Source organism: Vicugna pacos, chromosome 33 (assembly GCF_048564905.1).
Source record: "Vicugna pacos chromosome 33, VicPac4, whole genome shotgun sequence".
Classification (NCBI taxonomy): Eukaryota; Metazoa; Chordata; class Mammalia; order Artiodactyla; family Camelidae; genus Vicugna; species Vicugna pacos.
In genome coordinates, this window is record NC_133019.1 from 6,925,225 (window position 1) to 6,952,860 (window position 27,636).

Consider the following 27,636-nt stretch of genomic DNA (forward strand, 5'->3'; position numbering starts at 1 on the left):
GGGTGAATTGTGTGGCATGTGAATTGTATCTCAATAAAACTGTTAGAAAAAAACAATTATTGGCATTATAATCTTACTCCTTAAGCCCATCCTTAATTAGCTGTGGATAGTTCTAACAAGGCAATTTTTCCCCTCTGCTCTTTTTATTTCCCTACCTGATCTTCCGTAAATTTCTGGTCATGTACAGGAGTTAAAAGATCTTGTTGGACCTCAAAGGGTGATTTTCCACTTGTTCCTATATTTATCTTGATGAATGCTGGTTTCCTACAAGGTACTTCCTGAAAAAAAGAAAAATCAGTGCAAATATAAATGGTCTACAGAAAGTACTATGCTCATGATACTAAACTGAGTTTTTATGAAAGCTGGAGCAGTCTTAGCAGGTTATGTAAGTCTAATACAGAACAGTGAGTTCTATTCTGCACACAAATCACCTACATATCAAACATATGGAGTGAAATGGGCCAGTAGGAGAATATGTTAACTTTATAAATGACAATTTGCCCCTATCCTAGCCAGTAACAATTTCAGAAGGCTTATAATTTTGACTTGGCAATCTAACAGTGGGCATGCAAATATATCATCTATGTGCATCTCCAAATCTGGAACAACAATAACAACCAGACAGATTCTAATGTCAGTAAGAGCAATTCTAAAAAGAAAATGAAACCAGAGTTCAACTGGGTTATAGATTTTTCTCTTTCTGACTGGCAGGTTCCTCCTTCACACAAATGTGTCGGTAGAAAACTATTCAAATTTGAAGGAAAGACTACATAATTAACATAAGTAATAAAGTTTTCACTAATTTCTTAGATCATTCTCAATTTTATAGAGTAGATTTGTTTCTGATGTTTTACCTGAAAAACACACATGCATTCTTTGGAAGCAAGCAGCTAGTCTGAATTCATCATCATCATCATAATGAATTACACTTAAATGGCACCTTTGACGTATAAAACTGGTTTATACCAGGATGTTATCTCAGACTTAATCCTCCTGCCTTCTACTGGATAACTATTTCAGTCAAACCTAGGAATAGTACTCTTTCAGGAAAAACATGAATTGAAAGGTCTGAATATGATCTGCACAACATAAAATACTAGTCTCTAGGATCTGATAACCCTTTCTTTTCTGGTTTAATTAGATTGTATTCAATCACCTCCCTTTCCAGCGGTACTGGGAAGTCAGTCTAATAGCCCAAATTACAGTATGCAAAATCCATGGCAGAGGTATGAAAATTGTCAAGAAACCAAGCCAAGAATTTAGCTACAAAAGAAACTCTGTCTTGAGTCACACAAGGCAATCCTAGAAAAAGGTAACCAAACTGAATGGATCTAAGATAGAATGCTATATGTGGACACACCCATGCTCACTTGCTTTTTACATTTAACTATAAATTTCTTAATTATCATTGAAAAGGAAGACATTATAGTTTAGTATTCTACAAGCTGCAAACATATAAGCGACAAACGTTTTTGATGGTTATATTGAGATACTTAGGTAAAAAACACAAAAATAAAATATATACTTGTATATAAATATAGTAAAATGTTTTTTAAAAAACACCCAACTAGGAAGCAAAACTGAGAAAGAACTAAACAAGAAATAGTTGATGATAAAAAAAAAGAGTAAAAAAGACTAATTAATGTCCCATTTTACTAGATGTTACCTATCAAGACTTGAAATTAATGCCAAAAATTAAGTAAACACAGGAAAATACATGAGTTTAGCATCCAAATTTGTGAACATGGAAATAAGGAGGCACCAAAACAATGTCATTTTCAAGCACAGCTTAAATATTCCTTAAGTCTAACTCCACATTTAAGTTCTAATTATTCACTCTAACCATATTCTATATTTTGAAACAAAAGAATTTCTTTATTTTTAAAAAATAATGCTACTGATTTCTTCCCGATTAAGAAGTAAAATACATACCTTATGGAAAACTTCTAAAGTAAAGGAAATCAAGAGAAGAAAATAAAAATCACCTGTAGTATCACTGCCCAGAAATAATCAGTATTAACCTCTTGGTGTATTTCTTTCCAGGCTTTTGTCTGTGCACACAGCATTCTCTCCCCTATATTTTGCTTCATTTTCTTCATAGCGCTTATCATTTGACATTCTGTATTTATCTGCTTATTCATTATATGCTTCCCTACTGGCAGAGATGCTCCTTGAGAATCTTTGTCTTTTCACCACTGCTAAGTCCTGCTTCTACAACAATGCCTGGCAACTGTAGACATTCCATAAATATTTATTGAATGATTTTTTTAATTGAGATATTATATCTAATTTTATATCCTACTTTTTTCACTTAACTTTTATGTCACAGACATGTTCCCTTGTCTTCAGATATTCTTTGAATGACGATATTTTTGATAATAGCTATAAATGGATATGTCATAATTTTTAAACCACTTCCTACTATTACATAATTAAGATTATTTCCAGTTAGTTTTCAGTTCTAAATAGTGTTGAGATATAAACAAACCTTTATCTCTATTTTTATCTGTATTTTTAGAAATAATTCATTAGAACTGAATTTACCTCTTGGGTGGGAAAGCTTTTCTTTCTGTCATCTGGAAACACTGGTGCATTTTTTTTATTCACAGTTTTAAAAGATGCCAGCTGGTGACGTGCTTGTTTCATGGTTTGACTAAGCTGCCAAGGAAAGGGGAAAAAAAGAAAACAAAAACAGGCTAAAGCCTTAATACCAATATCATTAAGTGTTCCAACAGGAAAACAGGCCCCTATTATTAAAAAATGCCAGGCCAAAGACAAGAGGATTACTTGCAAAGGAGACTTTCTGATCTGCTGATAAGTGTTCTTACAACATTATTTTCATTATTCTAAGAGACTGAATTTCATAACTTGATTTCAGTGTTGTTACTCAAATCATTTTTTATAATGTATGATTTTTTCTAAAAGAAACAAAATAACTTTATTGAAGTTTAACTTGCATAAAGTAAAATGCACTAATTTTAACTGTACAGTTTGATGAACTTTGACAAATGTATACATTTAAGTAAACACCATCACAATCAAGATGTAAAACATTTCTACAGCCCCCAAAATATTCCCTCATATTCCCTTTGCAATCAATACCCCATCACCCATAAAACTAGGCAAAAAAAAGTAGCATATATTTTTCTTTTATAGAATTTTATATAAATGAAAGAAAGATCAAGTACTCTTATGCTACCAGCTTCTTTGCTTAGCATAATGTTTTTGAGATTTATCCATTTTGTATACAGCATATAGTTTTTAAAAAATGCTAAACAATATTCTATTCTATGGATATACCAAAATTTGCTTATCCATTCTGCTATTGTTACAACTTTTAGGTTGTTTCCAGTTTTGATCTATTATAAAACTGGTAAACTGAACTTCATCAAAAGGAAAAACTTCTGCTCTTCAAAAGATTCCATTATAACAATGAAAAGGCAAGACACAAGAAAAATTTCATAGCACATATATGTGACAAAGGACTAATACACAGATTAATTAAAGAATGTCTCCTGGCCAATAAGGCAACCAACCAGTTTTTCACATGGCAATGTATTTGAACAGATACTTGACAAAATAAGATATAAAATCTCAAATAAATGAAAATATGTTTAACAGCATTTGTCCTGAAGAAAATTTAGGTTAAAACTACCATGAGATACCACTACATATCCACTAGAATGGCAAACATTTAAAAGATTGACTATATTAGTTGTTAAGATATGGAGCGACTGGAATTCTCATGTATGGCTGGGGTTACATAAAATGTTGTAACTACTCTGGAAATAGTTTGGCAGATTTTTAAAAAGTTAAACATACATTTATTATATTACCCAGCATATTACTCTTAGGTATTTATCTAAGAAAAATGAGAACGTATTTCCATAAAAACAGTTGTACATAAATGGCCATAGTGATTTTATTTATAATAGATCAAAATAATGTATGCTTTATATTAAGTACGTACACAAAAATATCAGAACCTAGAAGTCTGAATTTGGAAATTACTGACCAACACATTCTTTACCTTGTATCCATCTTCTTAATAGAGTTCTTCAACTGGTCCTTGTGTGCCTAATGACTTTCATCACTCCTTGTAAGAAGACTCTATTCCTAGTCCCCCTAAAATCCTTTTTTCCTATTTACATGACTCCCTTCTTCACTTGGAACATTTGAAGACTCTAACTATTTAGCCTTTTCTCAAATCTCTCTTCCAGGAAGGCTTTCTAAGTTAATCTAAGACACAAATTCAAACATTTCAACAGAAATGTTTCAAGTACTCTGAGTAACAATTGATAACAGATATTAATATTAAATACGTTAACTTTGGTTCATTTCTTATCTCCACCTAGCAATTTCAGTTAAGCACCTATTTCAATTCATTTTTCAGAAATACAGCTTATTTTACATTTCACAAATTTGTACAGAATGTTCCTTTAAGGAAAATACAGAAATAAGCAAAGTACCATTTTTTTAGGCTAAGTACTACATGTGGAAGAAACACATATCCCCATACTACTCAATCAAATTACAGTAAAGTCAGGACCAGTTCTAACCCACCCAGTGTAAGTTTAATGATATCAATTCTCCCTTGAAGGGAAATGATTATGATTGAAGTAACAAACATTTTATGATTTTTACTATAGTGAGCTAGAGATTAAAAACACACTCTCTTGCTACCAGCCCAGTTTCCTTTCAGCATCTCACCTCTTTTTTGTCCTTGCTTTTAGAAGCTCTATACCTCAAGCCAGAGAAGTCAGCTTGAAACACTACTCTTTATTCTACCAAGAGGAAAGCTTCTAAATTTGGTTAGCACAGGGTGGCTAAAGGGGTCAAGACAGAGTTAATCACAGTGCAAAAAGAGACAGTCTATCTGCAGTTGAAGTTATGAAAAAGTACAGAGCCATGAACGTGCCTGCTTTTACTCATTGCCAAGTACGATAGACATTATTGCCCTGCACACTGTGACCAAGGATTCAAAATACCTGTTATAACAGATATAAAATAAGAGTACATTTTAAAATATTTTTAACTGAAGTAAAATCAGTTTACAATGTTGTGTTAATTTCTGGTGTACAGCATAGTGATGCACTTAGACTATACATATACATATATTGTTTATATATATGTATGCTCATATATATACACACTTATATTCGTTTTCATATTCTTTTTCATTATAGGTTACTACAAGATATTGAATAAAGTTCCCCGTGCTGTACAGTATAAACTTGTTGTTTATCTATTTTATATATAGTAGTTAGTATCTCCAAATCTTAAACTTCCCACCCCTTTCCCCCTGGTAACTGTAAGTTTGTTTTCTATGTCTATGAGTCTGTGCCTGTTTTGTAAATAAGATCATTTGTGTAATTTTTTTTAGATTCCACATATAAGTGATATCATATGGTATTTTTCTTTCTCTATTGGTTTACTTAGTATGACGAGCTCTAGGTCCTATCCATGTTGCTGCAAATGGCATTATTTTATTTATTTTTATAGCTGCATAGTATTCCATTGTATATAGATATACCACAACTTCTTTATCTAGTCATCTGTCAATGGACATTTAAGTTGCTTCCATGTCTTGGCTACTGTAAATAGTACTGCAGTGAACACTGAGATGCATGTATCTTTTAGAATTTCCTCCAGATATATGCCCAGGAGTTGGACTGCTGGATCATAAGTCTATTTTTAGTATTTTAAGGAATCATTATACTGTTTTCCATAGTGGCTGCACCAAACTACATTCCCACCAGCAGTGTAGGAGGATTCCCCTCTCTCCACACCCTCTCCAGCATTTATTGTTTGTGGATTTTTTTAATGGCGGCCATTCTGACTGGTGTGAGGTGATACCTCATTGTAGTTTTGATTTACACTTCTTTGATAATTAGTGATATTGAGCATTTTTTCATGAGCCTATTGGCCATTTGCATGTATGCACTAGAGAAATGTTTGTTTTGGTCTTCTGTTCATTTTTGGATTGAGTTGTATGAGTTTGAATATCCTGGAAATTGAGCCTTTGTCAGTCACATCATTTGCAAATATTTCCCCCCATTCCATAGGTTGTCTTTTCATTTTATTTATGGTTTCCTTTGCTGTGCAAAAGCTTGTAAGTTTGATTAGGTCCCATTTGTTTATTTTTGCTTTTATTTCTATTGCTTTGGTAGAATGCCCTAGGAAAATACTGCTACAATTTATATCAGAGAATGTTCTGCCTGCATTCTCTTCTAGGAGGTTTATGGTGTCTTGTCTTATGTTTAAGTCTTTAAGCCATTTTGAGTTTACTTTTGTATACAGCATGAGAAAGTGTTCTAATTTTGCTGACTTACATATGGCTGTCCAGCTTTCCCAAAACCATCTGTCAAAGAGACTGCCTTTTCTCCATTGCATATTCTTGCCTCCTTTGTCAAAGATTAGTTGATCATAGGTGCACGGGTTTATTTCTGGGCTCTCTATTCTGATTCAATGACCCATATGTCCGTTTTTGTGCCAATACCATGCTGTTTTGATTACTGTAGCTTTGTAGTATTGTCAAAATCTCAGAGTGTTATTCTTCCAGATTTGTTCTTTTTCTTCAGTATTGCTGTGGCAAGTCTGAGTCTTTTATGATTCCATATAAATTTTAGGATTATTTATTCTATTTCATGAAAAATGTTCTAGGTAATTTCATAGGGATTGCATTAAATCTGTAGATTGCTTTGGGTTGTACGGCCAATTTAACAATATTAATTCTTCCAATCCAAGAGCAGGGGGTATCTTTCAATTTCTTTAAATCATCTTTACTTTCCTTAATCAATGTTTTAAGGTTGTCTGCATATAAGTCTTTCACCTTCTTGGTCAAGTTTATTTCTAAGCTTTTTTTTTTTTAATGTGAGTTTAAAAGAGATTTTTTTTTTAAACTTTCCTTTCCTGGTATTTCATTGTTACTGTAAAGAAATATAATAGATTTCTGTATGTTAATCTTGTATCCTGCTACCTTGCTGAATTTGTTTATCAGGTCTAGTAGTTTTCGTGTGGTGTCTTTAGGATTTTCCATATATAGTATATGTCATCTGCATATAGTGACAATTTTACCTCTTCTCTTCCAGTTTGGATCCCTTTTATTTCTTTTTCTTGCCTGACTGCTATGGCTAGGACTTCTAAAAGCAAGGATAAAACAGAGGTGATTTGCTATAAGGAAACTGGGCTGGTAGTGAAAGAGTGTGTTTTTATCTCTAACTCACTATTAGTAAAAATCATAAAGTATTTGTTATTTATATCTGTAAATTATAGTCATTTCCCATCAAGTCCAAACCTCTATTAGAGTCACAGACTGATTTTAGTCCCTCAAACAGGATATTTCAATTGGTCCAGCATTTGGACTATACATTACATTCAATCTGTTCCTCTGTCATTACCATAACCCTTTATCAAATCAACCCAAATGCCTTTTTAATGACCTACTATGAGGACTGTAATAGGCTGAATAATGGCCAAAGATATCAGGTCTTAATCCCTGAAACCTGTAAATATTACTTTATAAGGAAAGGGGCCTTTGTATATATGACTAAGTTAAAGATCTTGAGATGAGGAGATAATCCTGGATTATCCAGATGGGTAATAATGCCATTACAAGTGTTTTTATAAGAGTAGTAGAGGAAGATATGACACATAGCAAAGAAGGTGATGTGGAGACAGAGGCAGAGACTGGTATGATGTGGCCACAAGCAAAGGAATGCCAGCTGGAATAGTCAAGGAACATTATCCGGAAGAGTCAAGGAACAAATTCTCCCTAGACTCTGTGGAAGGAGAGTATCCCTGCAGACACCTTGATCTTGGTTAAGTGAAACTGATTTTGGATTTCTGGCATCTACAACTGTGAGAGAAAAAGTTTCTGTCATTTTAAGCCACTAAGTTTGGGGTAATTTGTTACAGCAGTCACAGGAAACTATTACAAAGACCAAAGTTAATGTTAATAAGCATTAAACAAAAACACAGAAGATAGGGGGATGTTACAAATCAAATTATGTAAAATGAACAGGCATATAAATATATTTCTCCTATTGTAAGATAATGGTGATCACTACACATATTTGTGAGTGTATGTGAATGTGTATATCTATATATATGCATTTGTATGTGCAAGTTTAAATATATGTATGTGTATTTGTTGTACCTACCCAAAACAAAAAATTTGACCAAAAGTCTTTTCTATACACTAGAAACTTACACACAATTTTCATTCTTTTGTAGCTGTTGTTACTAACAAAGACTGACAGTGAATCTCCATCAGTTAGAGATTAAGTCTTGGTGACTTAAAAATTCCCTGATGAAAATAACTTATTCATAATTACATAGAAAACCTAGTGAATATAACTATCGATAAGCAAAGGGAGTTCTGACTGATAAAAATAAAAATGTATTATATAAACAAATTTTGAGACTTAAATCTTAAAATCTAAAGCAAAACAATGATCATATATTAAAATAAAATTTAAAACTTCAAGCTAATATATAGAATAAAATTTGACAAATACAGATATCTACAACAACATTGTTTGCTACTCATTGTTCATATTTTTTTCAGTTCTTTTTAATTTATTCAATTAGGGATTAGAAAAATAGAATTTATATGTTATTACATAAATGAAACAATGTAGTAATAACACATAGATCATGGGAAAAGAATATAGATGAGATCTAACATTTATAGAATTTTACCTATTTTATTGCCATGGAGGCCTAATATCAATTTTATATCTTGGTTAATGCCATAAAAATCTACCTAAAGTTGAATTCTCCCCACATACAATACAGTTCATTTGCAAAAGATAACATATTGATTTTTAAGTTTTAGACTTTTCTATAGCCATAAAAATACCATACAATTAAAATTTCAATCACACTAGCCCCTCAGTATAGCCCATGAACACCAATACAACAAATATCAACTATATTAGCTTTCTTTTATCATTAAGTAGACAAACCAAGCTAGAGGCTGGTCAGTAACCTAGACCTTATGCAAAAAAGGCAGGATGGGCTAATAAAGATTCCTTACCTTACATAATCAACTAGGAAAGTCAGAGACAGGAACTGGACTCAAAGATCCTAAGCTGGAGAGAAGAGGCTAAAGGAGTCTCAAAGTTCTAGAGCTGTGATGATGAGAATACCAGTTAATAGTAGAAAAATAAGCAAATAAGAGAGAAGCACACATGTAGACACAGGGTGACCAGTTCTCCCAGTTTGCCTGAACCTGTCCCAGTTTAGCACTGAAAGTCTCTTGTCCTGGGAAACCCCTCAAACTCAGGCAAACAGGGAAGGTTGGGGACCCTATGAGAACAACTGAGTCAATCAAGTTAATGATTAAATTATTAATAATGCGAAGATCAAAGATCCCATGCTGTTGGGATCATTGGAGCCACCTCAGATCAAGAAAAACTCTTGGACTGCAGATTCCTTAAGGGAGTTTGGATTTGTGTGCATTTCTGATTAAGTCTTTATTACCCCATGAATATTCTTAAAATAAACTTTCCTCTAGCGTGAATTCTTACAGTCAAAAGAGCCTAACTGAAACACAATTTTTTTTCAATGATAGATTACAGAAAATTTAGTAGGTTATTTTACATTACTTAAACCTTTACTTAACTACCAAAATTGTTATTTCCAAGTTTGAAAAAGCTGAAAAACCTGCATTATAAAGAGAGAATAAAAATAAAAAACATAATGGTAAAAGATTTAGTGAGAAACAAGTAAAAAGTTTGGATATAACATACTGAAAAGAAATGGTGGCAAACTTCCTAGTCTATAGATAAATAAAAACTCATTATATGGTGAGAATGAAATAATGACCAGTTGTTCTTCAATTCTCCACCAAAATGAAGGCATCAGGAGACATCACAGAAACTCCATCCTTAGAGATAAATGTCAGTCCTCACAAAAAGTGGTGGTGCAGGGAGGGGGGGTGGGGGTGGGGGCGGTCGGTGGATAGTTCTATTTTATGGGAACACTTGAAATTTCTTCCAGTTTCTTTGATTATCGTTCCTAACTTAAGGTGTCCAATGTTATCTGATCCTAGAACAAGTAAGTAATATCAAATATTATATAGGTAAAAGATCGGGTGAAGATGCAGAATAACAAATGTCCTAGCAAAATCACATTTGGAGCACAGCACTGTGTTCAGTTTTGAGGGTCATATTGAAAAGAGCACGGAAAAACTAAATAGCATTCAGAAATAAACAACCAAGATTGTAATCTGGAAATCACGTTATGAAAAATGGCTGAAGGCACTAAGAATGTAGAAATTCAAACAGAGAAAAATGATAGCTATAATCAAATACTTGAAGTGTTCTTAGAGATAACCATGGTATTTATTCTCTATTACTTGAAAGTGCAAAATTGGGCCCAATGGCTAAAACTATAGGAGGAAGATTTGAATCAATATATTGAAAAAACACTTCTAATAATTTCAAGCCCTCTAAAAATGATATAACAATCTAAAAAGTAGTGAGTTGCTCAACAATAAGAGTTATAGCAGAAACTGGATGGCCAGATACATATTTGAGACATTATGAAAAGAATTTCTTAGAGAAAGATTAGACTAGATGTTTTTTCTTTTTTAACATTTAATTTAAAATGTAAATAAATTCAAACATATTAGAAATCTCAATCATATGGAAGTAGACAGAATTCTGTAATGAACCCCCACATACACATTAACCAACTTTAACATTATCAATTCCTGGATAATCCTGTTCTATCTATAAGCCCCTACTTCACCTCACCCTTTTACTATTTTGAAGTATACCCCAGATGTCAAATCATTATATTGTAATATATCAAATTAACTTGTAAAATCCCTTCAGCTCCAAGATTCTGTTTCTATCACTTCAAGATACAAGAAAATTAAAAAGTCCACTAACATTCACTAAGTGAATTACTTTCACTGTTTACTCAACCAGTTCTAGATAAACCAGTTAGTGCCTGAACACCATCTCATTGTCTGGTTCTTAGTGACATCTAGTGGGTAGAAACTGCACTAGAAACTGCAAGATTAAAGACTTTAGCATCTATTGTTGTGGTATTGTATGGCGAAAAGTTTACAGGCTTAAAGTAGTTTTAAGTCACTGAACATTCTTCAGTAGTTCATCTCCTTTTAAGAAAAAACAGGGTATAAAAAGTTTTTAAATTTTGGTAACATTTAAGGCTTTTCATAACCTGATTTCCTCCTACCTAACCTCATTTTATGTTATTCTCTCCTCTATAAACTATCAATTAAGAAAGGTCCTATCACTTTAGAGCAAATATACTAAGGTCATGACATAGTCTAGACTTTCAACCGGTCTTTCTATCTCAAAATTCTCTTGAAATCAATTCAGTCTATCAACTCAAAATATACAGCTCAATTTCACCTCTTCCAGGAATTCTTCCCCAACTATTTCCTTGGAATTCAAAAAATTTTAACTCCCATGGCACAAATTTATCACTAAATACAGCAAATATCTCTATATTATCTAATAGATTGGGGGTTTATTAGCTTTGTACCTCTACTTGAAAATATAAATCCACAAAGGGTCCTATCTCACATTTCGCCTACATTGTTTAACAAACACAGTATACAAATATCTGTGGGTTGATGTGGTCTATGTACGTATTACAGATGAAGTAAAATCCTCACTACAATGGGATTTACAGCTACAAGCACCATGAAAACAAGGACTGTTCTGTCTTAGTCAATGTTCTATCCTTTGTATTTTATGCAGCGCCTGGCTCAATAAATATCTGCTCAACAAATTGTTCAAATCTTAAAAAAGTAAATTGAAAATGATCATAAAAATGATCACTACAAACAATGACAAGGAAAAAATCATAGTTTGGGACAAAGAAAAAATCTTTTTTAAAAGTATTTCAATATAACACGTGCTTATAAAGCTTTCCCTACTTATACTAAAAGCACAATCAGATTTGCTTCATACTTATGACCAAGCATGTTAGCAATTATACAACTTTTATTTTCACATAATCATCATTTCCACACTTTTGTTTTGGGAATACAATTTAAAGTGATAAGATGAAGAATTATTCCCACAGCAGAGTTAAAGAACATGATCAACTGGACAAAAGCTTAGGTACACTAAGGGGGAGCTGACTGGATGGCGTCAAGTGATTTGAGTGGATGAGTCTACTCATGGTGGTTAATTTTTAAATATCAAGTGTACAAAATGAATCACTAAAAAGTTACATTAAGAATTCTGAATATGTTTATTATATTATTACTTGACCTATAGATGTATTTATTGTGATAACAGGATTGAAAGACAGAAAAAGAAACAAAAATAATGAATGAAAGCCCCATTATGTACTGAACCTTTTTGCAATAGAGGTTAGGAATCATTTTTGTCCATATGCTACAAACTAAGAGTAACTTACTCATAATACAATTTCAGTATAATTGGCATATATTCTTTGACCTAAAGCTCTTTCTAATAAGTTTCGAACTCTTACATTTTGGCACCTTTCTTTAGATGATTCTGAAGTGTCTTACCAATAAATATAAATTTAAAATATATATAAAAATAAAGATCATCCCACTATTCCCACTTTACAAAGGTAAAAACAAAAAAAGGAGGTGATAAAAAGTGAAGTCAAATGTGACACCACCTAATCTCTACATTGTAGCCTAGGTATGTTTAATATACCTTGGGGGAAAAAGAAGACATAAAATGAATATGTACTTACAGCCTGGGCTTGTTGTTGGAATAGTTCATTCTGATTCTCTCTATCTTCTATTCCATCCTCAAGCATCTGGGAAGGAGGTAACCCAGCACTTCCAACAGCAGCATTCAAAGTATTTGAAAAAACGCTTGTTCTTTTAGGAGTTAAGTGGAATGGATCGGAAGAGTGCATGGCTATAGAGCCTTCTTTTTCTGCCTACACGAAGTAAGAAAGAGTGAGATTCCTCTAGTGAGACTCCACTCTATGTCAGTGCAATCAAATAATGCCTATAATCAGCCCAAAAGATTTAAAACCGGGGTTGAGGGGAGTCAAAAGCTTTAGCTAGCAAAGAAACTAACATTTACCAGGCATCTACTGTGTGCTACTAATCTATGTTATCTAATGCTCACAACAACACTGCAAGACAAGTATCATATCCCTATTTCACAGATAAATAAACTACAGTCCAGAAGATTTAAGTAATTAGCCCAAGGTCACATAGCTAGTAGGTAGCAAAGCCAGAACTCAAAACCCAATCCCAAACTCCAACATTGTTTATAACTATTTGGTGAAAGCAAAAGAGGGAGTCAGAACAACAGAGAAAACAAACAACAGCTTCTCTATATACAAATATACTGCCCTCACTAGTAAGTCAGGTTGTATACAAAGTCTAGAACCAAAAGAAGGTGATTCTGTTACTGCCTAATAGCACATCTCATAACAAACACACTTTCCATTCAGTTTTCACTTACGCTCGCTTTTCAACTTACTGCTTCGTAAGACTTCTGAAGCTCTTGTTTCTTTCTCAGCCTAATTTGTTGATTTACTCGGCGTTTGACTTGTCTCTGAAAATGCTTCAGAGCTTCTTGTTTCTTCCTTAGCTGTTCCTTTAGTTCTTCTTCAATTATATATGCTGAAGTCTTTTTAAAGATGAAAGATAGAAAATAAACTTAAATGTCAGTAGTTTTGCCCATTAGGACTCTGTTGTAAACACAAAGTAGTCAGGATACAATCCTGAAAAAATAATTCACTTCTATAATCCAAAATTCCCAGTAAAGAAACCACAGGAGTTCAGAGCTGATAATCCAGACCTAGGTAGTGAGTACCAAGAACTTAAACCAAACACGGACTAAAAAATGCAATCTGTGAGCACTCAAATCAAATCTTAATTTTTCATTGAACTGAGGACTAAAGGTATCTTCATTAATTCTTAATGAACCAATTCAAACCTATCTTATGTTACATTTTCTAAAATGAGTAAAATAGTCCAGATACACCAGATTGCTCACCACTCACCAAATACATCCTATTATAAAATGAGAATCACGCTTCCTTTTTAACCTAGCATGACCTTCCTGTCATCTCCATCTAGAAAAAGCCTCCTCAGTCTTCAAGACCACCTAATACCCATTTCTAGCACCTCTCTTTCTTATTAACGTTGAGTATAATACTTCTTAACTCGCCTATCAGATTATGAATTCTTTGAGGGCAAGAAATGCATTCAATTCTCCTTTGTTTCCTCTATGGTATACAACACAGAGCCTTGAATACAAAGGTATTGAATATTTATACAATGCTCAATTCCAAAACCTTCTAAACAATCTGGAACATAGTAACATATTTGAGTCCTTGATCATTGTTCACCTCCTCTAAGTGCTTTGAACAACATAGTCATCATAATAACAGCAATTACTATTACTAAAGATCTATTACAAGTACTTTAATCATATTACATCACAGAATCCTCAAAACTACCTCTAATAGTAGGTATTCTTATATCATTTATGTTCAAGATGAGGAAACCTAGGCTCAGAAAGATTAAATTTTAGTAGTAGCCCAAGATCCTATAGCTGGTAAATAGCAGAGGTAGAAGTCTCCCTGATTCTAACACTTATGCTCTATACTGCACTGCTTTTCTCCTATGTCTCGCTTCCGTAAGGAATCTTCAAATTAAATGAAACCATCATCATACCTCCTATCTATCCCTTTTCCTAATACAGTGATTTCAGTTCTAATTCTGAAGGGAGCCTCACATTATTTCAAAAGCAGTCATTAAATTCTCAAAATCAAATAAATTTAAATTCCAATTAAAATTAAAATTTTAGAAATCTATCCCAAAACTATTCTACAAGAGTATGTACCATAGGAGTACTAGAGAAGTATAAGACAAATATCAAAGAATAATTATGCAAAATAATTCCAAAAGAGACATATGTAGTAAAGCCTGAACAAGTGACCCAAGTTAACTCAAAACCCAGACAAACTTAAGTCATTCTGCCTCCTTCTTTTACTCCCATTGTCTCTGTCTGCCCCTCTTCTACCCTCACCTTGAGATTATCAAACATCTTATTGAAGTGTATGAATGATTCCAAATTGTAAATCTCAAGTGTAAACAAAAGATAGATTGTACCATATTTTAGAAACATATTTTTCTTAGTAACACGATTCTGTAAGGCAACCAGAACCTGAAAACACTTATCCTATGGGATGCTAAGAGGTTCTGAGAATCAAACAAACTTGAGAAATATTGGCCTAAACAAAAATAAACACAATCAGCTCTCTGTATCCACAGGTTCCTCATCCACAGATTCAACCAACCATGGATCGAAAAAAAACAAAAAAACTCCCAGAAAATTCCAAAAAGCAAAACTTAAATTTGCCAAGCACAGGCAACTATTTACATAGCATCTATATTGTATTAGGTACTATAAGTACTCTAGAGGTAAAGTATACAGAAGGATGTGCATAGGTTATAAGCACATACTATACCATTTTGTAAGGGATTTGAGCATCCGCGAATTTTGGTAACCTCAGATGGGGGAAAGGAGGGGGGTCCTGGAAACAATCCCCCCCAGACACTGAAGGACAACTATATTGTTTCAATTATACAGCCAACTCCTCACAGACTTTTTGCACCCTATAGACTATCCAAGTGGGCGATAAAGAATAAAGTGTTTCTCACGACATTAACGAACACATTTGGATAATTTATATATGATGGAACTGATACTTAGATTACGTAGTAGTTAGTCTCCACAGGTGATCTTCCCCTTCTCTCCCAATGAATCAAGCCTCCCAGTATGTACACTCTTGTATAGTCATCCCCCAACTGAATGTGGTCTGGCTCTGTGTATCCAACACAATGAGGCCCAAGTTTTGGCTGCACGACTTCCCAGGCAAGGTCATAAAGCAACTTCCATTTCAGGCTCTTGGAGTGCTCCCTCCAGGGGAAGCCAGCCACCAGATAAGAATTCTATCCTAAGACCATCATGCTGAGAAGTCCCCACTAGCCAAGTAGAGAGGCCATGTGGAAAGAGAAAGATGTCCAGCCAGCCCCCAGCCACTCTAGCCATCCTACTCCAAGTACCAGATACGTGAGTGAGAAAGCCACCTTGGACATTACATCCCAGGAGATGCCAGATAAAGAAAAGCCAAGAAATTCAACTGTCAGCCAGAATCCAGTCAAGTTGTCCTAGACATCATCAACTATTTGAGCCACCCCAACTAGGGCTCAGACACTGGAGTAGGCAAGCCACCCCCACTGTGCCCTGCTCAAACTGCTGACACACAGTAACTGCTTGCTTTATGCCTTTAGGTTCTAGGGTGGTTTGTTACACAACAGTAGATAATCAGATAAACTATAAAATAATGCAATGGCCAGGTATGCTAATAGGATAGCAGTGTCTTTGGATGCTAATTACAGGGAGCAATCTGAACTATGGCATTTTTAGGAATCCTGATAGCTCCTTGAAACTTGGGGACAAAAATGATTAGGCATTTCCCTTTCGAACAGACATGATCTTAGGGTAACCAAGAATTAGAAGTGACTAATCAGCCTCTGTTCTGAACTGACAAGAGCTACGTTTGTTAATAAAGGTCGATTCCTCCAGGCTACATATGCTAAAGTGATAAAGAGTTTTATTAGATGCTTGATCAAACTGCCTTTGACTGATAATGATCAGAATTTTTTAAATGAGGGAAAGGAGATATGTTTATACATGTTCCAAGACTTCAATATTTTGAGTTAATGTGTGGGAATATGAGACAATTCTTTTTTTGTGTGTATATATGTTTTTATTGAAGTATAGTCAGTTTACAATGTTGTGTCAATTTCTGGTGTACAGCATAATGCTGAGACAATTCTTTTTAACACAGAAAATCTTGGTGGTTTTTAGGCATTTTGATGCTATTGACATTATAAAGATGTCATAATTTGAGCAATTAAAAAGAGGTGTCATAATTTAAATATCAAAATACCTTTGTACCAAATCTTACTGATTTTTCTGAGGTGTTTCTTAAATTTACCCCTTTTCATTTCCACTTCAGTCATCCTTTTTCAAGGCTTCCCTCTACATTCCTTACCAGAGTCTTAATGTTATACTTCATGCCTAAATTGTTACAGTCATATCCTAATTTGTCCCCCAGGAATCAATCTCTCCCTCACCTTTAAAAACTTAAAAGCAATTAAGCTAATCAAAATACTATTTGATCATGAAATTCATCTGTAAATATTAAACAACAAATGAAGTCAATCCTGTCTCCAGAATTTCCTGTGGTTCCCTATCACTCTAATTTTCCACAATCCTATCTACCACCATTCCCCTCTAAGCCTTCCACTCCAATCAATCTAACCTACCTTTAAAATCCTGAATATACGTTGCTTACTTCTTACTCTCTCCATTCTCTTTAATTGGAAAAATCATCCCCTTTCTTTTCTGATTATCCAAATTCTTCATTAAAGGGGTCACATCAACCCAAAGTCCTATCTTTCTTCTTTGATTAAGCGCTATAGTCTTAGCACTTAACCATATACTACTCAGACTCTTAAAATCTTTCTGGAAATAGCATAGGAAAAAGTGAATGAATATGTACATACATATATACAAACTTAAATAAAATGAATGAATGCATGATATTGCATTACTATTTAACATTTACTTTAAACATGTCTCATTTCTTCTCTGAGATCAAAGACCACTAAGAGAACCTACCTCATACTTTTCAACTCATGTTCAGCACCTTGTCTATACATTCCAAAGACCTTTACACATTTTGCGCATTCCATAAATATTTACATGCTCCATCAAGAAAAGTACATATGTAAACAACTTACAATAACGTAGTAAGTGCCACAATAATATATGAACAAACAGCTAAGAGGCACCGTTTGGTGAAAGACTATCAAAAAACTTACAAAATTGTCCTCTTGTGTTAATAAATACTATGAGAGTTATCTTGTAAACAGGCACACATGTAAATTTGCAAAAGTTTCCCTTCATCTGAAATGCTTTTCCCTACCATCTGTACCTACAGCATTTCCATTCTTTAAGGACTAACACAAAGTATATTTCCTCATCCATTCATTCAACAAATACTTACTGAAGACTTGCTGTAGGCCAGTACAGGAATGAACAAAACATAAAGGTCTCTGTCCTCATGAAATTTAGTTAGACTTTTTCAGAATCCCAGTCAGAATTAATCTATTCCTCCTTTATTCTCTTTCTGTATCTGAACCTTACTGACTCTCCCTTATGAAACTTATAAACTTTAAGCAATCAATGTTACATTAACCATGGATAGTATCCCTACTACACAGTAGAGTGTCTGGAAGATACAGACTGTGCCTGTCTTGTGCATAGCAAGAAATCAAGAGTTTGAGAAGTATGTAAACTGACTATAACTCAATTTAAAAAAAAATCAAAAAAAAGGTTTGAGAAGTAAACTGAAATATATATATATGTAATAAATATTTGATTATGTCGACTAAAGCAGCAGCAAGTTTTGGCAAATACATTTGTTCTATAATCCTAATGCAAGAACATATCTATTTATGACAGAATAGAAACAGCATCCCCAGACTGTTCATCTTATATGAGCACCAGGGATAAGAGAAGGCTAATAAAAAGAAAGACGGAGGAGGGCCTCCACCACATTTAGATCAAAATGACACTCACATATGCCGGGACTTCCGAACTATTTAGCGGGGCAGGCTCCACCCAAACCCCTACTGGTACTACGGCCTGGTTCCTCTCAGCCAGCACTGCCAACACGTCCTTGCTCTTCAGGGGGTTTAAAGCCAGAGGCAACTTTGCGGTATTTCGAGTCTTCTTGAGGGGGGCCATACTTCCTGGCATCTATGACAACTGGTTAAGAGAGGAAAAGCTTAAAAACTTCAAACAACCGCCTTAAAAGCTCAACGTCCTAACACATATGCCACAGGCTCCTGAAAAGGAGAGAAAACTTGGAGGAAGCAGTAGCCTGGCAGGGAGTCGAAGAAAAAGGATTCTGGAGAAAGGGAAAAGAAGGGCAGAGAAGGGGGAAGGAAGAAGTAAGGAAACGTTTAAACACAGCCCTCCAAAGGAACGGGGGTAAGAGGGGAGAGAAAAACGAATCTGACTGAGAAAACGAAGACTGTGCCAGGGGTGGCACAGCGACGTAGGAAAGGGGGGAAACACGGTAGCAGCCAGAGGGCAAGAGGGCTCGGAACCTGGGTCTGAGGGAGAGTCCAAATAATCGGTATCCAAACGGAGGCAACCGCTGAACGCCGGGGAGTTCGGGGCCAGAGAACAGCCTGTTTCTCAGGCCTCGGGGAGTCCCACTCCAGCTAAGACAGCACGGACCTAGTATAGACCCGCAGCTCGCCACAGACTCACACCACCACAGACTCTAAACTAACCGCCTCTAGCAAACCGCCACTTTCCGGCGGGACACTCCGCTCCACCCCGCCCCTCGGTAGCCTTGTGCCCGCCCCTTCCGGGCTTACGTCACCTCCCGGGGACTGGGAAGGCGAGACGGGCGGGGTTTCGGGCGCCGGAGTGTCGTCACTTCCGCTCTGTCTTGCCGAGGGGGTGGTGCTCGTGAGCGCGCGAGGATCGGGGCCGGGGCGCGGGGTGTGGGGCGTAACCCACGAGCCGGTGTGTGGCCCGCTGGCAGTGCCCCGACTGCTCCAGCGTTGAGCACGTCCAAGGTCCTTTAGGAAGAGGAGTAAGTTGAGCTGAAGAGCTGATTGACTGGGCGAGGCAAGGGCCCAATTGAGGGAAGCACCGGAGAAGGATGGAATAAAGCGGGCCTGCGGGGCTTTTTTGAGGAACGAAGTAAGCCAGCAGTAAATCATGCTGATCCCTTGTACACCTCCTTACGTTTCCATGCTGTTTCATACGTATTCTTATATGTAAACATAAAAGCCTCGTGAGTGGTCTACCTTTCTGCTCCAAACTCTGCTATAATCTTGGGATGCTTCATTATCACTGTGAAATAAATACCCATTTGTTCGTTCATATGTATTATAATTGAGAGCTTTTTGTATACTAAGCACTGGAAATATATAGCAGTGAACAAAGCAGACCCCCTTGTTCATGGAATTTACAACACAATGAGAAATAACCAGATAGACTCATGAATAGGTAAATAAATGTGTCTGATGCTGATGAGAGTTGTAGAGTAAAAGCAGAGAAAGATAAAAAGTGTATTGGCGGTAGGAGGGAGGAAATTTTAGATAGGATGAACAGAGAAGGCTTCCCTGAGGTACTTTGGAGCAAAGACTCCAATGCAAATTTCTATGATAATGAAACAAGCTACTGTAATTTTTCTGAGTGTTTCAGGTAGAGGGAACATCAAGTACAGTCACTCCAGGATGTCTGCCTGGCTGAGAAACAGCAAGGAGGCTGGTGTGACTGGTGCAGAGTTAAAAGGAGCAGAGTGTTGAGATAGGTCAGGTTAGAGGGCGAACAATCACATGGAGCATTATAAACCACTGAAAGACTTTGAGATGGGGAGCCACTGGAGGGTTTTGAGCAAAGGAATGCCATAATGTGACTTAGTTTTTTTTTTAAATCACTCTGGATGCTGCACTGAGAATAGACTGAATGGGGCAAGGGTAAAAGCAGGTAGACCAATTAGGAAGCTATTCCAATAATCCCAATAGGAGATTATGATGTCTTGTATCAGGAAAGTAGTGGTAGAGATGGTAAGAAGTAGTTGGACTCTGGATATATTTGGGAGGCAGGATTTTCAGGACCTGTTGAAGGTTGGATATGGAGTGAGTGTGTGTGTGCGTGTGCACACGAGAGAGGACACGGACAAAGGAGAGAAGAATCAGGAAAATTCCTGAAATTATAGACAGATAAGAAGAGAGGTCCAAGGACTGAGCCATGGGTTTTTTCAACATTAAAGAGGCTGGGAAGAAGAAGAGGGGAGTGCAGAGAGACTGGGAAGGATAAGCCAGTAAGCTAAGGAAGAAAACCAGGAGTGTGTGATACCTTGAAAGCCAAATGAAGAAAATGATTCATTGAAGGAGACAGGCCATCTGTGTTAAACTCTGCTGATAGGTCAAATAAGATGAGGACTCAGAACTGACTACTGGATTTAACAATACATAGGTCATAGACAACTTTTATAAGAGCATTGTTTCTGAAGTAGTTTGAGAGCAAAAGCCTGATGGGGTAGACTTAAAAGGAGGGGAGGAGGAATTGGAGACAGCAATTTTAGAAAACTCTTATAATGAGTTTTATTGTAAAGGGACACAGAGAAATGGGTAGCTGAAAGGAGAGAGAGGACCATAGGAGGGTTCTTTAACATCACAGCACGTGTTTTGTTGATGGGAATTACCCAGTAAACGAGAACAATGACAATGCAGGAAAGAGATGGGAGAAATTTTGTGTCTGCGGGCAAGAAGGAACAGGATCTAGTGAACAAGAGGGAGTGAGATCGAGTGAACAGTTGGAGGGACTGGCCTTAGACAGCAGGAGGGACACTTCATTATAACAACAGTAGTGAAAATAGAATACTGGTAATTGGGTGAGATGGTGGTGGGAGCTTGTGGAAGTTCTCTTCTGATTGCTCTGTTTTCTCTGTAAAACAGTATCGTAGCCAGCCTATAAGGTGGCCTCTAATGATCCCCACCTCCTGGTATTCACACCTTTGTGTAGTCCCCTTTCACACTGTACCAGAGGTGCTCTGTGTGACCAATAGAGAAGGGATGCTATGCCACTTCAGAAATTAGGTTATAAAACATGCTGTATCCTTCCTCTCTCCTTCACTCCCTCTCTCTGTCTCTCTCTCCCCACCACGTAATCTCATTCTCACTGTCTCTCAGATCACCTGCTCTGGGGAAAGCCATTTATGTCATGAGCAGCCATATAAAAAGGCCCACTTGGCAAAGAACTGAAGGCTCCTGCCAACAGGCTGGTGAATGATCTTGAAAGCAGATCTTCTAGCCTCAATCCAGTCTTCAGAGACTGTAGTCTTGGCCAACAACTTGACTGCTATCTCTTAAGAAACCCTGAGCCAGACTACCCAGCCAGAAACTGTGTGAGATAATATTTGTTGTTTTAAGATGCTAAATTTGGGGGTAATTTGTTACAAAGAAAGAGATAACTAATACAAACAGAAAGCAAGTTCATCAATTATTAAAATAGAGGGAGAGATGTTAGAGGTTTGAGGGAGGAAGAATGGCTATTGCTGGCTCCAGAGACTTGAAGCCCTGCTCCACAGCACTCCTCATCGGAGCTGGATAATGTCTGATGCGTGTAGTGGGGGGATCCCTGGCCATCGCTGCACAAAGCCCTGAGTCACTGGGCCCTTGGCAGCAGTCCGTGCCACACAGAGCTCAGAGATTGACTATTTGGTCATCATTATTCTATTTGTTATTGACTGACCCACACTTGTAACAAATTAGAAAACGCGGTTGGTCACCTGTTAGTCCTAAGGGCCTATACTGAGGAGAACCTCCCTGGAAGTGGGAAACCTGCCTGTTCCCACTCTCGCAGGATCTGGATGTTGGGAACCCAACATCAGGCAACTTGATCGTACCCACAACCACTCTCTTCCCCAAATTTGAGCAGGATTTCCCAGGGCTAGCTAACCAATGTTCTGGGCTATTTCCTGGAAGTCCTCTTTGATCTTCCTCCTCCTTATCTATTTCTCAAAATAACCTTTTTCACTGGAATAATCGGTGAGGGTCCTTCTGCTTGCCTGTGCAGACCAAGTTTCTTCTGCTCAGCATTTCATTGTAAATGGCACCAATAACAGATTGTTCTAGTTAAGCCTGGTTGTCTTGACAGCATCTGCTGTACTGATCTTTGCAAAAAATGCTCTAATTTTACCATGGATGCAGAAGTCTTTTCTCCTTTCTCTTGGTGGGTATTTAAAAAAAATTAACATGAGAAGCTCATTGTCCTTCACTACTCATCCAGGATGGACACAGAAATGGACATCCCAGAACCTCTTCAAGGAAGGACTTGTTGGCCCAGCTTTTGAGAGTGTGGTGGTCCTTTCAGATGTCATCTCCTTCAGCGACGGCCTCAGCTTCAGAGAGTGGCCTCGCCTTCCCTCTGAGGAGCAGCAACATCCTGAGACTAATGGTCATGAGGATGGAAGGACCTTGCTGTTTCTGGAACAACTCCCATGAGCCATCATTTCAGCTTCAGAGCTCCCTGAGGGCTTGACAGAGGCTGTCCAGCCTGCATCGAAGCTCAACTGCTCCCTCTGCCTGCTCTTCCTTCCGTCCACAGGTGTCAGTCTACAGTACACTCCCTGATAACATTCTGAACTTGAAACTCCTCTGCAGAGTCTGCTTCCTGGAGTACCCAGCTACGACCCTGAGTGTATTTCGGACCCAAGGACCGAGGAACTGACAGCTGTCAGGCCGTGTAACTCCCAGTGTAAAAATCCACAGATAATCCTTATCATTAGTCTTTCTTTTCCATCAAAGAGAGAAGCAACACTTCACAGAGATGGTCTAACCACAATTTAAAGTCCTTCCCATCCTCTGTTGACACTTTTGAGCCTCTGGATTAAGGTAACTCTGAAGGTAACCCCACCTCTAGACTTTCTAAATATGCCAGCCAATAAAATTCTTTATTGTGAACGCCAATTTGCATTAGGTTTTACATTGTTTGTAACGTTGAGAGCCCTGGGGTGAGCAGAGTAGAGGGAGGCCATTGATAAAGGTAGAAGAATGGAACAGATAAGCAGAAAGATTCAGGGCTACCTACAAAAATTGGTTCCAGGAGCTGCCTCGGTGTTTGAGTGCTCCAATTTTAAATGCATGAGACATGCCTGTCCTGATGGTAACTTTTCTGGGTAGCTGTTCTTCAAAGCCAAAGAAGTTTCACTAAGATAAGAGACTTTAACACAAAGCTAGTTTGGGCCAAAGTGATTTTATCTATCTATAAATTGTTACCTGTATTATTCACTATACTTTTGACTTTTTTAGAAAATGTACGAAAATATAAGAATTGCAGTCATTAGAGATAATTGAAAAGATACTTTTAGAGCCTCCTTTGCATTCTCTAAAAGCAATTTCAAAAATGTTTTATAGAATAAGTAGCAGGCAGTCAAGGTAACTCTTTGGAGAAAACCAAGTCGTTCGTTTTGTGTGTTCTTCTATGATTGTTATAATTCTCCACTATTAATAGTCTCATTTTCTATCCCAGATCTCTAGGGACAGCAGATTACAGTGCAAAGAACAAAGATTTTGGAAACAAATGAGGATTTATATTCTGGCTCTGAAATTTACTGTCTATGATCAAATCACATAATGTGAGTCTTTGTTTCTTCATCCACTACGTGGGGGAGCAATTAACCTCTAAGGAGTTTTTGTGGAAATTAAGGTAATGTATATGAAATGCATGATATGTAATAGTTTTTCAATGACTGCTTGCTAATTTTTTTTTTTCAGAAGTCATCTCTTCTACCTCTAGAAGGGTCTTGATTCGTCTACACATGGTTAAGCACATGGTGGGCCTGGGATAGTATTCTGTTCTCTTGGATATCATGAGTAATCCAGAGCTGCATATGTGACCTATGCCAGGCTAAATATAGTCCTCTACCAAGATTTTTTTAAACTGCTATCATCAAAATTCTCCTCCCTGGATGACCTGGAAGACAAGCCGCCCTGTCCAATATGTTAGCCACTAGCTACACATAGCTATTGAAATTTAAATTAATTAAAACTAGATAAAATGTATAATTCATTTCCTCGGTCCTACTGGCCCCATGTGGCTAACAGCTACTGTACTTGCCAGCACAGATACAGAAGTTATATTGGGCACCCTAGACAGACTGGCACCCCCTCCTCAAAAAAGTGTAAGAAGGTTTGTGAGAATGAAGCTGACACCAAGACATAAGCAAGAGAGTCAAGTGGTAACCACCGTGGCTTTTGCATATCTCATTTCCAATTGTTCCCGCTCCCTTCAAAATTTGGTTACGTGATGCAAGAAATTCCTCCTTTTTGCCTTCAAACTGTTCAAGTTGAACTTTTGTCATTTACAACCAAAAAAATCATGACAAATCACATTCTTTAGCTTGATGGGCAACAAACCAGATGCAGAATCCCAGAGGGCTAACTCTAGTGAGGATCTGTAAGCGAGACAGAGCTGGACCCTAAAAGAACTGCAACTAGGGGTGAACATTTTGGCCTGTCTTCACGGCCACCTTCCCTATGAACTTGGCTGAAGGCCTCCTTTTAAGAAACCATGTCTCTGCTGAATCCCATGTAGCCCAAATCCATCTTCTTTGTGTCCTCAGACTCACCACTGGAGACCCATTCTGTTACTGATTTAGTTTTGTGTTTTTAAGTTCCCATTGCCTGCCTTATCCTTCCTGGCCGTATATCTTGTCTCAGAGCTTCCTTTTTTTCTACTTGCTTTTTACTTCTGAGCCTGGCTGAAGGCAACCTCTTTCAGGAATGTAGTATGTGAACTAGACCAAGAAGCACAGGCTGAGTCTGCACTATGTTGACTTATGAACTGTGTGACTTTGAGCAGGTTACTTAACCTCTCTGAGCTTCATGTTCCTCCTTGGAGCGGGGGTGGGGAGGAGGTGGATCTTACCGTACAGAGTTCTTAGAAGATTAAATAAGACAATATTCTAAAAGACAGTTTGTCCAGGGCAGTGCAAATATATTATTAACCGTATTACTTACAGATTTAGACGCAGCTTTCCCAACTATCCTGAAGCACTGAGGCAAGGGTTGTGTTTTCTATTACTTTTGAATGTGCCACCTTTCCCACATCCCACTCCTCTTACCAAAGCCTGGAACATGGAGTGCTCTTCACACAGTAGGCAATTATTCGGTGCTGGCCAGCTGATTTCCATTTCTGTGCCTCCCTCTTTGGGAGGAGGGTGGGAGAGAGAGGATGGGAGTGAATCCTTTCTGGACATGGTTGGTGGGAGGACACCGGCTAAGGATCTCGGAGGAGGGAAACAATGAAACCTTTCATGAGTCAGGGGTAATTTGTGGCTCCCTATGATTTTTCAACCTGTTTTTATTTGAGCACCGAAGTTCTGCAAGAACAGAACTCCAGAGATGTTCTCTAGAATGTCCTTGCTGCTTCGTAAATAGGTCAGCAAAATACAAAAAAAAAGAAATAAAACAACACTTGAACGCCAATTAATTTCTCCCTGTTTTTCTGGAGAGTTGCTGAATAAGGCACGTTCAGCAACCATGGACACAAGCCCGAGTTCCTCTCAATTTCTGAGGGGGTGGGAATTCTATTCAGAAATCAAATATTTACTCTCAGCATAAAACACTTTGATGTTTTTCAGTTTTCCAGTTCGGACCTGGGAGCACCTCCTCCCTGCCTTACAGAAATATACCCCACGCCGCCCCAGGATCACATATTCCTCCCAAAAAACCCCACACCCCACACCTTTTTGAAACATCCTGTCTCTGCAGAACACTCTTCTTCCAAGCAGCTCCTCACATTTACAGAAATCTGCAGGCAGCAAAACCAGCGTTCAGGATGAAGGTCCCCGGAAGGGCAGGGGAGCCTTTTGACCCTATCTCAGAAGCAAGCCAGCGTTGCGCTACCTAGGGGAAATTTCAAAAGAAAAAGGAAAGAAAAAATGTCATTGGGGAAGGCCATTCCTCACTGTCCAGGCTCACAAAAAGCTTGTTTTGTTCCAAAGAGAACTAGCTAATCTGTCTCTTGTTCGGTGGTTGCTGGAGCAGCAAGGCCCTGCCTCCTCTCAACACAAAGCCTCATACAAATTCCTTGTTTCCCAGGCAATGCACTGCGGCTCTACAAATTCTCTGGCTGCTGTTGGCCTCCTAAGTCCTCCCGCTCCCTCCATTCTGGCAAACTGAACTTCTGGTAGGGACGACTCTGGCACCATTCACATATGGGTTTATGGAACAAAGAATCAAAAATAACTTCAGCAATGAGAGAAGGTACCAGGAGCGGGCAGAGAGGTCCACCTTACACCCCGGAGCTTCGTCAGAGGGTGGATGCTGTGGGTAAAAGGCTAGACCAGGAGGTGGACTTCCTGCTGATGACTCAGGGAGGTGGTCAGAAGTCTCAGCTTTGCTGGTGACCAACCTGGGTTTCTAATCCAAGTCTTGTCACTTAGTAACTATAAGACCTCGGCAAGTTGCTAACTTCTTGAAAGTTTAGTGTTTCTGGTTTGTAAAATTGGATTATAATAGCTACTGGAAAGGAGGTATTGGGAGAATTAAATGAAAAAATATAAAGTGCCTGGCAGAGTATTGTGAGGAGCAGCTCACACACACATGAACACACACAGACACACAGAACAGTTAGAGGAGGAGAGGAGGTTTGGATGGATGCCTCCCCACGAGGGTCAGGCCAGAAATCGGGGGTGGGGGGGTTGGCTTCTTCTTACCCCTTAGAAGCAGCCCCTCCCCATATGGGATGGCAGTTAGTGGATAAATATCCCAGCTCCCTTTCCCCAGGGGTGGGATAAGTCTGTGGCTTATTCTTCATTATTTCCTACAGGATTACATTCGGCTGCCCAGGATAGTAATTTGCTTGATATGCAACCTTCAGGGGCTTCCTCCCCTTCCATATCTCATTCCCTCAATATATTACCTGGTTTTGCTGGGATCACCTTTCAGGTAAACTATGTAACTTCTTGTCTCAGGGTCCGCCTCTTGGGGAGCCCAGACTAAGATACTGGTATTTCTCCAAATTTCCATAAAGC

At 37.5% G+C, this 27,636-nt stretch overlaps 1 protein-coding gene and 1 long non-coding RNA gene across 3 annotated transcripts in view; one reads left to right on the forward strand and one right to left on the reverse strand.

The window, feature by feature from the left end:
- The window catches only part of CCDC15 (coiled-coil domain containing 15), a 48,816-nt gene extending 29,359 nt beyond the window's left edge, over nt 1-19,457 (reverse strand). Inside the window, exons 1-6 of one of the 2 annotated variants that reach the window (XM_072953775.1) lie at nt 19,370-19,457; nt 18,648-18,836; nt 13,464-13,613; nt 12,718-12,909; nt 2,545-2,658; nt 156-278 (exon numbers count right to left, since the gene is read on the reverse strand). In XM_072953775.1, the coding sequence (XP_072809876.1) occupies nt 156-278; nt 2,545-2,658; nt 12,718-12,909; nt 13,464-13,613; nt 18,648-18,827 (759 nt within the window). In that variant the 5' untranslated portion in view covers nt 18,828-18,836; nt 19,370-19,457. Of the gene's footprint in view, nt 1-155; nt 279-2,544; nt 2,659-12,717; nt 12,910-13,463; nt 13,614-18,647; nt 18,837-19,180 lie in introns of both variants that reach the window. The other variant, XM_072953774.1, reaches the window with a different exon arrangement.
- An 80-nt stretch (nt 19,458-19,537) lies between these two features.
- LOC140691093 (uncharacterized) lies at nt 19,538-23,566 on the forward strand. The gene is made up of 2 exons (XR_012066554.1): nt 19,538-19,787; nt 22,887-23,566. It is a non-coding gene; the product is annotated as an uncharacterized lncRNA (long non-coding RNA).
- Nucleotides 23,567-27,636: the final 4,070 nt, after the last annotated feature.